The sequence below is a fragment of the Lagopus leucura genome, unplaced genomic scaffold (assembly GCF_019238085.1).
Source record: "Lagopus leucura isolate 7727_CA_CO unplaced genomic scaffold, USGS_WTPT01 Super-Scaffold_100002, whole genome shotgun sequence".
NCBI lineage: Eukaryota > Metazoa > Chordata > Aves > Galliformes > Phasianidae > Lagopus > Lagopus leucura.
Genome location: NW_024962263.1, coordinates 82,269,728 through 82,285,532, shown reverse-complemented (window position 1 = coordinate 82,285,532; position 15,805 = coordinate 82,269,728). Strand labels below are relative to the sequence as shown.

At 42.9% G+C, this 15,805-nt stretch overlaps 1 protein-coding gene across 4 annotated transcripts in view; it reads left to right on the top strand.

The window, feature by feature from the left end:
• ASAP1 (ArfGAP with SH3 domain, ankyrin repeat and PH domain 1) overlaps positions 1–15,805 on the top strand; it is a 139,277-nt gene that overhangs the window by 26,355 nt on the left and 97,117 nt on the right. For 3 of the 4 annotated variants that reach the window (XM_042869035.1, XM_042869034.1, XM_042869036.1), the window contains exon 3: positions 3,985–4,114. In XM_042869035.1, the coding sequence (XP_042724969.1) occupies positions 3,985–4,114 (130 nt within the window). Of the gene's footprint in view, positions 1–3,574; positions 3,652–3,984; positions 4,115–15,805 lie in introns of those variants that run through there. The other variant, XM_042869037.1, reaches the window with a different exon arrangement.

Genomic DNA, 15,805 nt, shown 5'->3' with positions numbered 1-15,805 from the left:
AGCATGCCTGGCACCACTTTTGTGCCTGGCCGGGGTCACACTAGGTTCCCAAAACCAAAAGGCAGTCACACCTGAGGTGCCTGTGAGCCTGGGTGGCTGCAGCAGCGTCTGAGGCCTTAGGGCCTGGGGCTGCTCTGTGCGGGATGCCTGAATTAGGAAAGCAGGACCACAGTCTCCCTTATTTGTCTCCTGGTCTCCAGTGGACAAATAATTCTTCCATTCAGTCTCGCACCGCTGTCTGTGGGGCTGAAGCCCTAAGGAGCTGTGTGAGCTGCTCACCCCTGGCCCAGATGGGTGGTGGTTGAAAGTTGGCAGTGTTGACGAGTCATCGTCTCCTGATGACGAGTGCTTGGCTCATGTGAATGAACTGTTGATCTCAATCTAAATATAAGATGACTGGAGTACTATAAAACGAAAAATGCCATGGTTGCTACTCAGCTGATTGCAAAACACCTGTGTTAGTAATTTCTGCTGCTGTTGCTATGCTGGCCAGCCTCTCCCTGAGCACGGTATCACAAATGCTGCAGAAATGCTACCAACTTGCTAAGGTGCAATCGCTGTAATTAACTCTCCTGCTGGCAAACACAGTAAGGAAGGCCAAGGGAATCAAATGGGTTTGTGGGCTGAATCACTGGGTGGGATGGAAATCAGAACAACTTCCTTAACTGCAATGCATTATCAGTCAACAGCCGTGTTTCCAGGGCTGCTTGCACCCTGCTTCCCCATTCCAGCGCATCCAAGGATGGACACAGCAATGTCTTTCCCTCTCCAACTGGGAGAGAAGCACAAGGAGAGGTAGCACAGCCTCCCCCAGCCCAGGCACAGGCATCCTGAGAGCAGATGCTGTGAAAGAGAACTTTCACATCCTGCTGATTATTCTACACCATTTGTGATGCAAAACAGTGATTTCAGTTAGTGACAATTTATAGAGAGGAGCATCTTACACGTTTAGAAGTGAATCTCAAATGCTCAAAACAGGAAACGTGGTTAAATCTGAAATCTGCTATGCCAGCTGAAACAGTTATATAATTTGACTAGTTAAAATGCAAGCAAGCACATTTTGATAGGCAAGTTGCATCTTTTTTATTATTATTATCATGACATTAATTAGCTAATCCCTCTTCCAGTGAGTTTAAATGGAGATAATGTAAGCCTAAAGAGGTCATGCCCATAGGGTTATTTTCTGTATCATCATTTGTACAGGGAAAGATCAAATGCTGCTTCAAAGCAGCAGAACTGTGTACCATGTTCCCTTTAATAAAGTGAACAATTTAAGAACTATCAAAAAATCAGGCTAACATGCAGTTATGATCAGTAGCATCTGATCTTCCTTTTTCATCTCTTAGCTCTGTTGTCTTTATTTCCTGCATTCATTCTACTTTTTATATAGTTGGCATTACATTTTAGAAGACTTTTTTTTTCCTGATAAGGAAACGTATGCTTAGTGGTGGTTGCCCAGCCATGCCTTCAGTTTGCCATTCTTGGCCGCTCCAGTTTCTCTGCCCATCTTCTTCCCTCCTATGTTGAGAATGTTCTTTGACTCTGCAGTTCACATTTTCTCTAAATAGTATGAAAGAACCTATCCTCACTGCAATCTGTCCACACTCTTCATGTCAGAAATCATTTTCATCTCCTTGCTCTCTTTTCCTCCTCCACCACACTTAAGAACACGATCATCAATTGATTTTCTTCCTACCTTCTCCATTTGCTCTCTCAATCTTCTTTTTTCCTCTTGCTCCATTTTTTCAGTGCAACTCCTACACACTTCTTTTCTCAGCAACCTCCTCCTCCTGCCCACTCTACCTCGAGTCTCCCAGCATGCAGTACTGGCCAGCCCTGAAATCTGGCTCCTACAAGGCAGGATGCATCCTATTCCTAACCCTATCTCTATTCCTATCCTTGTCCCCACTCTTCTCCCCATCTCCATCCCTATCTCCATCCTCATCCCTATCCCCATTCCAATGGGGATAATTAAATTCCTAATTAAATTCCTATTCCCACACATAATAATCCCCATCCCAATCCCTGTCCTTATCCCCAACCCCGTCCCTGTCCTAATCCCCATCCCCATCCCCATCCCCAACCCCATCCCCATCCCTATCCCTATCCCTATCCCTATCCCTATCCCTATTCACCCCTACCCAGCAATGTGCAGGCAGCACCACATCTTGGGAGCACTGGTCATGTTTTTGCTGACAGGGCTGCATGCAAATTCTGCTAAGGAAACCATTTGTATGGGTATACACAAAGCAGGTCTCTCCTTTTAATGCTTCCTCAGGCATCGCAACATTTTACTGGTATATTAAACTAGTCCTGAGAGCTTTGTTACAGTGACATGTACAGGGTGCTGAAGTACAGGAGTAGGTGCTGACACACAGAGCCTTGGGCTGGACACATCCATATTACATGGCTCATTTTCAGCTGTTCTGATGTCAGAGTCATGAAATTCGGGGCTTTTGTGGAGAGAATCCCTAAGACAAAGAGAAGGAAAACCCACAGTAAGGCTCAGTAAATCAGGCTGAACTGACCACAATAACTTGGGCCTCCTGAGACCCAGCCGCATCTGAAAAGGCACATATGGGCCCCAACAATCAAGCATTAAAAAAAAAAAAAAAAAAAAAAAAAAAAAAAAAATCGAAAAAAAAAAAACCCTCATTATTGCTGTCTGTCAGTTCTCAGAGTTGTACGATGCAGTGATGAATAAAGGATAGTTCCAGTTATGAATTAGTGATGCTTTGGAAGGACGTGGCGTTGGTTAGAACGGGTTGATCTTCAGGTTCCCTTCCGGCCCATTGAATGAGTGGCACCCAGGGAGGAGCCGGGGCAGATGGGGGCTACGGGGTCTGTGTGCCGGCCATGAGGTGGGGCAGCAGTGCGGTGCGGGAGGCGCTGGTTGGTGCTGAGCCAAGGCAGTGGTTCTGATATGCTACCTGGGTATGGGGAGGGTGAAAATAGCTGCTTGCACGGATGGCTCTGATCCGTAATGCCGTACGGTACGCGATATCCTCACGCTTTATGTCACACGGTGCTTGGGGGATGAGGACTTGCATGTGCCAAAAGGCTGTAAAACCCAAAGCCTGGGGCGTCGGATGTCACCTGCCGTGACGACAGCTATTCGCTTATTTACTTCTTTAACCACCACTGTTTACTTCTTCCATATTTTTTTACAGTTGGAAACCCACCACTCGCCGACCTTGTGCGCTTCCACCAAAGTGCCCCCCCTTGCTCTGCGGTGTTTTTTGTTGTTGTTGTTGTTGTTTGTTTTTTAAAAACACAAATTTTTCAGTTCTAATTCGAGTTCACGGCTAATTCTCACCGTACCGGCCACCGCAATTTTCCTGCAGGCCGCGCCCCGCAGCCCCGTTCCCGCGCTGCCGCCCCCTCCCGGGACAGGGGAGGGGGCGCGAGGCCGGGGAGGGGGCGGCACCGCCGGGGAGCGAGGAGAGGGAGAGGCGGCGGCGGCGCATGCGCGCGGCACTTCCTCGTTGGCCCACGTAACAGCTGCGGGCGGGCGCCGGGCAGCGCGTGTCACTCCGCGGTGACTGTCAGCGGCGGCGGCTCAGCCCCCGCCAGCCCCGGCCTCTCCCGGCCTCCCCCGGCCCCTTTCCGTCCTATCCCCGCGGCCGGGGGGCGCAGCCGGAGCCCGCCCAAGTGCGTGCTGAGCTCGGTGGGGTCAGGGACGGCTGGAGGGGGATACGGCGGCTGCGGCGGCTGGGGGCTCCTCCCCGCCCTCCCTCTCTCCGTGAGCTCGCGGCGGGGCCGGGCCGGGCTGCTCGGAGGCGGCTCCGTCCCCGCAGCCGTCGGGGGCCGAAGGAGCGCTCCCCAGCGGCGGGGCGAGGGGCGGCCGCGCCCCCTCCACCTCCCGGCCCGGCGTTCGGATGCTGCGGGGCTGCGCTGCGCTGCCTGCTAACGTCTGCCCTCTGCTTCTTTTTTTCCCCCTCAAACCGCTCGGCTTACTCCGCTCTGGGCTCTCCCTCGGGCCAGGATCATGCCGGACCAAATCACCGTCTCGGAGTTCATCGCCGAGACTACGGAGGATTACAACTCGCCCACCACCTCCAGCTTCACCACTCGGCTGCAGAACTGCAGGAACACGGTCACGCTGCTGGAAGAGGTACGGTCGGCCCTGTTCGTTCCCTTTTCTTTACGTTAGCTTTGAGAAAGAGCATCGGGGAGCCCGGAGCTGGAGGCGTTAGCATGTGTGTAATTTGTGGTGTGTTAATTGTGGGACTTGAAGCACGTTGGAGAAAGCTCTCCTGCTCTGAAGGTTGGTGCCTGGAGCTGGGACCAACATCGCGCTTCTAAGTGATTTTGGTGGTTGTCGCGGTAGGAAAAACTGTGGATGTTGGGTTTTGAGAGAGAGGATGGAGACTGTGTCGTGTCTGGGAGCGGTAGCAGAGGTTTCCCCACTCGTTAGATCAGGGCAGTGCTGAGTTCTGGCTGCGGGAAGCTGCTGGGGAAGCTCTCTTCTGAATTGAGGTGAGGACAGAGGAAAATTTGCAAGATTTGCACTGAGGAAAATAACATTGAAACGGAATAGCTGTTGGAAGGAGAGCGAAGTAATGCTCTGGAAGTAGTTACATTGTCTCATTGTCTCAACCTTGAAGCCTCAGTGCTGTGTTTCTCTTAGTGCTTGTTGTTACCATCATTTACATGCTCATCCTGTTTCACATCAAGAAACAAACGAGTCAGAATGGATCAGGTTATGGAGCTGGATTCTATAGGGTACCACTCATTGCATCCTACCTGAGGTTTCAGTGTGATTTCTTACGGACGAGATCAGCAGTTATAAGAAAATGCCTTTCCAAAGGCTTTTAAAAAAGAAAGTATAGCTCATTTTTTACCCTGCACTTGGTTGAAGGTGCATCGTGACATTTACAGGCAGATTTCATTTCGCAGATAACGATTTGTGGTGGACTTGGATTATGCTCTTAGTTTCATGAATATCTGGCAGTACTTGAGGAGCCAGTGCTTACGTCAGAGATGGATTTCAGAGATTCTTCTTAGTTTTGCTGAACTATTGGTGTGAGGAAAGCATTTGGTATACAAGTCATGGCCTTCTAATGGGTTGGAATAAGGCAAATCTGATTTCATAGAACTAACGTGACTTAGCATTGACTTAGTAGAGAAGATGTCCACGTTCAAAATATTTGCAGCACTGATGAGGTAGTGGAATGGTTATTAGATTACATTTAAAATTATGTACTTTAATTATGTAACCTTGAATAATTTCTGCAACACTTCCATAATGCTAGCTGCTTTTTCTGATTGTTTTTTCCCCTGTAAGCCATGGTTACTTGTAGGTTCACAAGGAATCAACCTGTTTTGTTTTGTGTTTGGCAGTATTACTGCCCCCTGGTCTTAGCTGTGTGCAGTAGCTGCAGCCACTGCATGTTTATTAGGAGAAATGACAGCATTCGTGGAGTTAAATAACAATACGTGTTGTCCCATCACTGGTGATTTCCAGGGTAAGGATGCAGCTTTTGTGACTTGGGATGTATGCTCAGAGTGCACAAATGTAGTAATGCCCTTCCAAATAAAACCAAATTAGGCTGGTTTAATTCTAGAAGATAAATGTACAGTTTTCTGCACCATTTTTGTAGATTGTGCATGTTTTCAAAGTTTAATATCCATTTTGACAGTAATAAATTTGTGTAATAGAAATAATATGCGCTTCTAGTGCTTATGTTGCTGTTTCTTGAATTTCTTTTCTGTAACTGTTCTGCATACTCCTCTTAGCATGTTTGACACTTACATTGATTTTGGAATTGTTTTTTTTTATCTGTCAATATAGGAAAGCTTTGCTTAATGGGAAACGATACAGATATGCTGCAGAAGGTCTGCAGCTCTCTCAATTTGATCTTTATTAATTTGCATGAAGAAATGCAAATAGTTGGAACGTGGCAAGTGATGTGCTCCCTCAGTCTTTGCGTCCTTATGCTTTTATGCACAGCTCTCCTGCTCCAACGTTAAAGCTCTCTTGGTTTCTGTACATCTGCTTACCCAAAGCTGTGATTCATACGAATCAGTGGATGGAAATTGAATGGTTGAAGTGCCTGTTACATGGTTCTTATTGCAGCTGCTATTATCCCTGCACTGTGGATGACTGAAGAGCTCTTGAAGCAGCTCCTGAGCTTCAATTCTGACCCCCTTGTATTAATGCAAACGGGATGATCCTGTCCTTGCAAATTTTTAATTTTTACGCTAATGTTGCGTGTGGGTTGGAGCTCTCAGTGGGCTCTGCAGACAGTATCAAACTGTGCTGTTAGGGCTCTGCAGCCCAAACTATCTTAGCTGGTTATTGTACAATGAACTTAGCTCAAAACAAGCTGTGCCTACCTCAGTGACTGTGAGGTGGTTCGTGGATAAACTAAGTATTTTCTGTATTATGGAGTAAATCTGTTTTCTGAACAGAAGCAGTAGGGAAATGAGAATTATCAAAAGTTACATCTGTTTCATTGCTTCTCAGTCTGATGCTATTCCTGCTGGAGCTAGGGTAGTGGTTAGATCAGAGTTGCCTTTTCATTAAGAATGCAGCAAAAAAGAAATAGGTGTGTGTGTGTGTGTGTGTCTGTATCTAGTTCCATGAAAGCTTTACAGAACTGTGAATTTACTGTTCCTTAATCACAATTAAAAAGTTTTATGAAATAATAAATTATGGAATCACTTGCTGTTTTTTGTTTTTTTTTTTTTTTCTCCCCAATTTATTTTCTTCCTATGAAAGTAGAGTTTATTCAGCTAAGTGGATAAATACAAATCCTCTCAGGATGAGTCATGACTCCTCAGATATGATTATTTTGTGAGAAAACTTGGGATGCCAATAGATGCAATTAGATTTGGGTAAAATATTAGTGCAAGTATTTTTACTGCTTAAGGTGGCTTCACTTTTGTAAGTTGTTGATGGAAGGCCCAACAAAATGCTGAGGAACAGCTCAAACAATCAGAAGCTCAGGAAAGATCTGGTTAAGGGGCTCACGTGACTTATTTTTTAAATAGTAAAACTGAACTTTATTCAAGTCTGTAATGTTATCAAATGAGAGGAGAAGTATATCCTAGTAGGTAGCAGTTCATTGACTAGAAAGCTTTGTTTATGCTATTTAAATCTGTGGAAGCTTGCAGGTTAAAAAGCTCACGCTCTGAAAAGACAGAACTCACGCTTTTTGTTATCAGTTTGTACCAGAACAGCAAAAAGACCTGTAGCTAGGCTTAGGAGCCTACCACCTGAGTAGTTACCAGAGAACTGCCAGAAGTATTTTAGTCATAACTCTTTTTTTCAGTTATCTAATGGCTATCAGTAAACACAGATTCTTAAGTTCATGTTTTCTAAAGCCAAAATAATAAGTTTTTTCAAACTCCAAGGGAAGGGAACAAAACCATATATTGTGTTCTAGTTCAGGAGAATTTGTAATCTGTACTCCTTTCTGTGTTGTTTTCTGTGATGTTACAGTCATGCAGTGAAGACATTTTTTAACTTCCCATTTCTGTGTAAAACTGGGAGAAGTTTTGCTAATGCCATTCACATGAAGAGGTGATTAATACATTTGGAAATGGATCATTGATGACTTAGGGTTTCGACAATTTCTCTTTGAAGTGGTGTGGACATATCACTGATACAGTATCTTTAGAAGAAAGCTGAGGATGCCTTCTAAGAAACTCGCTTTTGTAGTTACAGTATCTCCCTGATCTGTTACTTAAACAGATTTTGGGAGAGTTGATTTTAATCCAGGGATTGCTGCTATTGTGGGAACCAGTTTTAATTCCTAGATAATGATGATTTCTGTTCAGACAGGATGCGCTGTTGCACGAGGGGTCTCCACACAGCACTCGATTACCAGTCCGTTGTGTCCTTTCAGCTGGAGATGGGACAACTTTGCTCTGAAGGGACAAATAACTGAGTTATTGTGACCAGGCAGTTCTAAGGCAATTGCTTGGTAGCATTGTTCTGAAATACAGGTTAAAGCTTAAATTCCCTTTTAGGCATTCAGGCTCGATAAGAAGAGGCAGTACCTGGGTCACTTGGAAGCTGATGATCAAGAAATAGTCATGGTTGTTTCTGATGCCCATTTTACTGTTAAGCTCCTGTACTACTTCAGCATTTTCAGTTATTAATGTTATTTTACTCCTCATTGAGGAGTTGCAAACTCAAAACATGCTTTCTGACAATTAGATTTTGTCAGATACTTTTTAAAGAAACGTTTACTGATGAGCGGGGTAGAAGATATGGCTGCAGATATATTAAATCTAATATATATCTAAATAAATTATATATTTATATATTTTTTAATTTATTATTAAATTAATTAATTAATTTAAAAAAATTAATTAATATTTAATTAAATAAATTAAATATATATATTTAATTTAATATTATAAATATAGATATATTTTATATATATATATATATATATATATATATATATATATATATATATCCATCCTGCAATGGCTGTTGTTCATTTTGTTATTCATTGTGCTGATCTGCCAGAATTGAAAGGTCTGTTGGTGGTAGGCTGGTCCTGTAACAGATACACGTGTTGCATCAGTGAGATAACTGCATTAGCTGAGCAGGAGCCAAATGCTCAATTCTTTTTGTTTGCAATACAACTTGAAGGGAGAAGATTTTTTTCAAGTGTTCTTGTTGATCATGTCATGGGTGATTCTCTAAGGTTAAAGTTGGGAAAGTGTTCTTGTTTGTGTGTAGGGTTGTTTGTTTTTTTTTTTTTTGCTTGTTTGTTTTCAGGGTAGCAAAGATTTTTCATTGTTTCTAATGAGTACCATTCCCTTAGTTTCTGTACTGAGATTTGCTTATTCTGCTACACGGAGGGACTTCAAGGACAAGGGTAAGGCAACCAGGTTTTTGCCTGCTTGTGACTTCAGAACGTGTGTAGGACTATTGGCACTAAAACGCCATACAGTCAGTTCGTCTACAGTGATTGCATGTGTGTTTCTATCATAAGATTCTTTTCAAGTGAAAAGGTATTCTATCTAGGGAGGCAGAAAAAACCATGCAAGAGAACAGGAGCACTTTGTTTCTAAACCAACTTTCTGTTTTAGTTGGCAATATGCTCGAGATTTAGTTCACTGGCCTGTGCTGTGAAAACTCATGCGATCTGTTTTGTGTGTTTGGAGTGAAATATTTTTTTCTGTGATTATTCTCTTCATTTCCATTGAAGTATCATCTGCGTATAATTGTAACAGATAAATCACAGAATCACAGAATGGCCAGGGTTGGAAGGGACCTCAAGGATCATGAATCTCCAACCCCCCTGCCATATGCAGGGCCACCAACCTCCACGTTTAATGCTAAACCAGGCTGCCCAGGGCCCCATCCAACCTGGCCTTGAACACCTCCAGGGACGGGGCATCCACAACCTCTCTGGGCAGCCTGTTCCAGCACCTCACCACTCTCTGGGTAAAGAATTTCTCCCTGATGTCTGACATAAATCTCCCCTCCCTCAACTTAAAACCATTTCCCCTTGTCCTACACGTATCAACCCTTTCGAAGAGCTGATTCCTCTCCCCTCTGTAGGCTCCCTTTAGGTATTGAAAGGCTGCAATGAGGTCACCCCGCAGCCTTCTTTTCTCCATGCTGAACAAGCCCAGCTCCCTCACCCTGTCTTCATAGGGGAGGTGCTCCAGTCCTCTGATCATCTTTGTGTCTCTCCTCTGGACCCTCTCCAACAGCTCCCTGTCTTTTTTGTACAGCATCCTAGTTGTTCTTCTGATTGTTATAAAACTAAAAAAAGGAGAGGGAATCTGGGAGACTCCAGCAGCACTAGACCCAAAGCCAGCTTTTCCTAACCCCTAGCTTGTTACATATAGCGGTTAGGAAGTCTTGCACTGTGGAGAGCTTCATACTTGAGGACGGATTCTTATGTAACTGATCACAAGCAACCTTCAGTTTGATAAGAAGTATGCTTTTAGTAGCAGAGCATCCTGAGAAAAACACAAGAGAAGCTTCTTTTTCAAAAAATGAACATTAGGATAATTACTGCTGTTCTTACATTGAACGACAGATTGCACCAAAGATGGAAAAATAAGAACAGAAGCCACAGTAATAGGTTATGGGGTTTGACTTCTGATCAGGCTACTGAAAATGTGAAGAAAGAGAATGGACAGCAGTATCATATATTTATAATAGCATGTTTCACAGAAAATATTGTTGTAAATACTCTTATGTTTACACAGTCATAGAGTATCCCAAGCTGGAAGGGAGCCACAAGGATCACTGACTCCAGCCCTTCACACGGCTTCACTTGGGACCACCCAAACCCCATGTCTGAAACCACTGTCCTTGAACTCCAGCAGCGTGAGGCCGTGATCACTGCCCTGGGAGGCCCATTCCATGTCCCTCTAGAGAAGAAACTATCGCTGACCCCCACCCGCCCCTGCCCTGCACAGCTCCATGCCGTTCCCTGGGCCCTGTCGCTGTCACACAGAGCAGAGCTCAGCACTGCCCCTCCGTCCCTGTGAGGAGCTGCAGCCGCCATCAGGCCTCCCCTCAGCTCCTCTGCTCTGGGCTGCACAAACCCAGGGCCCTCAGCTGATCCTCATATGTCTTGTCCACCAGACCTTTCCCCATCTTTGTAGCCCTCCTTTGGACAGTCCCTAATTCTAGCATTCCAAGGCACACACAGCCCTTTGCAGCTCTTGTCCCATTCAGATGTTTGACATCACTCTGTCTTAATGCTGTACAGTTCTTTTTCATGTGGCATGAAATCAGTTTTGCCCTTCATTCAGCAGTAATTGAAATGACTGTTGCAAGCAAGCAATCTCCTTTTGCAGATTTGTGACTGATGTGAGTTAAAAACAGGAAAATACTCTTGATATCTCTCTAAATCTTGGTCATGGCACGTTATTTAGCTTTGCATTCTGATAATTTGTATTCATTTTAGGTATGCTTTTGTAAGTATTTACATCTTCGTGTAGCTCATAGGTTTTAAAGAAGGCTTTTGTTTCTTTGTTGAACCCTCAACAAGAATCTTCATGTTTGCTCATCACAGAATGGCCCGGGTTGGAAGGGACTTCAAGGAGCATAAATCTCCAACCCCCCTGCCACAGGCAGGGCCACCAACCTCCCCATTTAATACTAGACCAGCCTGCCCTGGGCCTCATCCAGTCTGGCCTTGAACACCTCCAGGGATGGGGCATCCACAACCTCTTTGGGCAGCCTGTTCCAGCACCTCACCACTCTCTCTGTAAAGAACTTCCCCCTGACATCCAACTTAATTCTTACCTCCTTCAACTTAAAACTATTTCCTCTTGTCCTGCAGTTATCAACCCTTTCAAAGAGTTGATTCCCTTCCTGTTTGTAGGCTCCCTTTATGTACTGAAAGGCTGCAATGAGGTCACCCTACAGCCTTCTTTTCTCCAGGCTGAACAAGCCCAGCTCCCTCAGCCTGTCTTCATAGGGGAGGTGCTCCAGTCCCCTGATCACCTTTGTGTCTCTCCTCTGGACTCTGTCCAACAGCTTTCTGTCTTTCTTGTATTGGAGGCTCCAGACCTGGACTCAGTACTCTAGATGGGGCCTCACAAGGGCAGAGTAGAGGGGGACAATCACCTCCCTGTTCCTGCTGGCCACCCCTCTTCTGGTGGAGCCCAGGACACCATTTGCTTTCCAGGCTGCAGTTAGGAAACTGTGGAAGTGCTTTGTGGTGCCCCATTTGCTGTTTGGATAGATCACAATAGAAGGTATAGCACATCATGGGAATTTGGGCTCTACAGAAGCCCTCATCATCAAGGGAAAGACTCTTAACATTATATGACTTAAAGTTAGTTTTAGTGTGTAAGTTGGTGGAGATGTTCTGTTGCTGGTGTGTAAGAAGGAAAACTCCTCAGATAACCTCAGAGATTTTATTTCCTGCAGGAATGCAGCTGAAGGTGCTGCTTGAGAATGAAACAAGCAGTTTATACTCTATTTCTAAAGAGATGGTATTGATCTTCATTGTATATATTGGTTTTTGAATACCTGCGGGCTGATGCTGAGGTTTTGTATAAGCAATATCACAGCATTTTTGAAAAGCCCAATAGATTTAATTGTGTTGAGTGAGAAACTTCTCCTTTAAGGCTTCTGGGGAAAAACCGTGCTGGGACCACACGGCCCTCTACAGTTACTCTTTCAGCCTCAGTGAAAGGACAATCTTGAAGCTGTGTTGTTCCTATGGTTAAGCCAGATGTTGTATGCTTTTTGTTTTTTGCTGTTTGTTTTTAATCATCACCTCTACCTTGACCTTACTTATTTTTACTCTCCTTTTTGCATTTGCTGTTGAGGGAAATACAGCAGTCTTTTTGGTGCAGAAATTGTTAGTGACTCAGTAAGGTAATGGAGTCTTTAGCTTATTAACCTAGAAACATTTCTACTATATAAGCACAGGGAATCTTTTTGTTTTCTTCCTTGTGTAAGAACTAACGACCCAGTTATTGTTGTCTTCTGTATTTCTTAATTGTGTGTCTGATGATCAGTTGTATGGAGAGGCTGGGGATGTTGAAAACTCAACTTGATGGTAAAAGCTGTTGTCCTTACAATGGGGCTGCATCATTGAATCTTTTTAAAGATACGCAGGCAGAGTAAATCAGTTATTTAGTTTCATTAATGCATTTTTGTGTTTGTCAACTAAAAGTTTGTACTGGGCTTGTTCTTGGCAAAAAAAAAAAAAGCACATCTAAGCCCAATGAAACTACTGGAAGCCAAGTTGATAACTTCCCCCTTCAGTGAAAAAGTTATTCTCCTTTTTAAATAGAGGAAATGAGATATTATGGGATCGTATTTCTACAAAGCTGTTTTTCAAAAAGTTTATGAAACTTGCGGGTTTGTATGTTATATTTTAGGAGTAATTTGGTTACTGAGTTTTTGGCTCAGGCATGTGTTTCTTTTCTTTTTTTCTTTTTTTTTCCCTAAATAATCAACCTGCATCTCTGGGAAGTAACTGCTTTATCCTTCAGTGATCATTGCAGCTTAGTTGTCTCTGTGGTTTTAACTTGGCTTGCACAAGGAGAATGATGTGAACTTTGGATTCTACAACATCCATATTGAAATTAGTGCTCTGTTTTATTGTGTTATAGTTTGTTTTTCAGGTAAAATGCCTTTTTGATTTTTGGGGTTCACGAAGTATCAATTTGGAGCTCAGAATAGGAAAATTCCTGAAGTGTTCCTGTTAGGAAACTTAGTATTTTCCATAGCATTTCAGAGAAGTTTCACATAGGTGGGAGAGTAAGAGAATAAATTGTAGCCAGTTGTTTGCCAGGGTAGCTGTGAGCTTGTTAAGAAACCACTGGCATTTAACCTGTTTTGGATTTGATTCTTAAGACTCCATCTCCTTAAAGAAGACTGAAACTCTTTAATAGATTACATGTGACTCATTTAACTCTAAGACTCTAACTCATAAGACACTTTGCCTTTTAGTTAATTAAGGCTATTTTTGGCCAAGCAATATTTAGATTCTTACATACCGCCTGGAAAAGTGATTCTTTTGCTATGCTTAATTTGGATGGCATGGCTTTTTTTTTTTTTTTTTTTTCTTTTTAAGAGTTCTTATTGGTGGTGGTTCGTCATGAAATGGTACCTGGGGTTGCATAGAGACAAGCAGTGTTCTTAATGCTGAGTGGACATTGTAAGTGGTTGAGCTGTTGTGTTGTCTCATGTGTCAGGGAAGGTAAGACAGCTATTAGAGAAGTGGAAGCAGTGAGGTTAACACAAACTCCGATGTTTCTGTTCAGTGTTGACGGTGTGCCTGCTTATGACCTTCAAAACCGATTTGTTAATTATCACTGCAATGAGCCAGCTTATGAAGCTGTTGAATTTTAATAATGTTGAATGAGGCTGGGAATTCAAAGTCCCTTGACTTGCTGAACAAACCATTCTGCACTGGGATTGTTGTCTGGGAACTCGAGAAAGGCGCTCTAGGAAGTTCAACAGAATGTGCAAGCCTGTGCTGCACTGAACAGTGCTTGGGACTGTGGTTGTCTGTTCCTGTATTCTTAATGTAGCACACAGCGTTGCTGGTAAGTGGTCTTGGAAATGAGCAGAAATGGAGTGACTTCTAATTAAGAGTCTATAAGGAGGCAGTTTAAATGTAAGATATACCAACATGTTAACTTTCTTATAATGCTTTGATTTTTTTCTTCCCTCACTAAGTGGGGTCAATAGAAAATTGTACGTCAATACAGAAGCCTATAAGGTGCTATGCAAGTGGAGTATCCTAAGTCTGTTGTCTAATCCAACCTCTCCTCTTTGAAGAATGTTTATACTATCTCTTGGTCACAAAGACGGGACTCAGTAACTAAATCATAGGTGAAGGTGCCTAATTAACAAGACAATAGCTACATGATCTTAAGAGTTCTGCCAACTTTAAAAAGAAAGTTGAATGAAGTTGCCTTGAATGTTTTGACCAAGTAGTTTGTTTTTACTGTAACACTGGTCTTGAATATTGTGTTTTCTCAACCTTGTAAGCAGTGCTTTCATTTCTCTTACAAATATTTCTTGTTATAAAGTCTTGCAAAAAAGAAAAAAACAACTCTGTTTTGGGATTTTTTTTTTTTTTTTTTTTTTTTTTTTTTTGGTGTATTGTCATTTTTGCAGCAGCTTCACTGCCCTTCTAGGGAAGATTGTTGATTTTTTTTTTTAATTTTATTTTTTATTTTTTAATTCCCATTTTGAAGGGATGGAAGAAGCCTACAAAAGCTCTTTGATGTGAAAAAACTATTCGTTTTTAGTATTAAGATACCAGTGCTCTCTGAACAGACTTCTTCGGGGAATAAAGTATGTATATTGGATTTCAGTAGCTGTTGTAACTTCAGCATACAGGATAAATAGCATCTCTCCGGGAGAGTCACCAGCAGAGCCCTGTATACCACAAGTGCAGCTGTAGGTAAAAGGGTGCTAGTTCTCTCTTAAAACTTGCATTTTAGGAAATGTTTGTAATCCTTTGGTGGCAATATTGTTGCCAAGCTAGTACTGCTGTCACAGAAAGTGCTTGGAAGGGGCCACTCTATAAGCCGGCAAAGATAACATTAAGAAAAAATTCAGTTTGTTTCTTTGCTGACACTTTAGAGGTAATTAAGCTCTCTGTTGTGCTACTGGCTTAAATCCTCAGATTGGCTGCCTGACCTTCTTTGTGCATCCAATTTGACTTTGAATGTTTCCTTGCTTGCTTTATTCCACCATGTCTACGACAGCTTCTTCAAAAGTGCTTTTTCTCAGTGCGTGTGGTAGGTTCTGGTTGAAGTGTCTGTAACTGTGTTGCTGGAGTCTGCAAAGCCCAGACTGTTTGCTGAACTCATTTGTAGTTCAGTGCAGCTTCCTGTTTTTGTCATCTCATTTAATTGGGCAACAAGTTCCAGCAAAGCAGCTTCCTTCAAATTGAATCAGTGGATATCGTGCATATTCTAAATAAGGAAGCAGCTACTGTCTTCTTGACTTTTGCAACATTTGTTGACGTTGTTTTATCTCTTTATTCTTGCGGAAGGCCAAACCCATGTACAGATATTATTCTCCTTTGTGTATTGCCTTCCAACTTCATTGGATATATTCTCACTCTCTGTTGCTGACTTCTGGTAGAAAAAAGAAGGACAGCTCTTTATTGTTGCTGTCATTTATTCTTTCAAGTAATTGTGCTACTTCATTGAGTGCAGATGTGTGCACTGCTGGAATAGTCTAAGATAATCATGAAATAAAATCGACATGCAGAAGTATTTATTAAAATTATCCTGTTTGTTTTGCAGTGAGCATTGCATAGTGTGGTTATTTTTTTATAGTGTAGTTATGTTTTTTATGTATATTTCTCTGAAACACTTTTCTTCAAGGCAG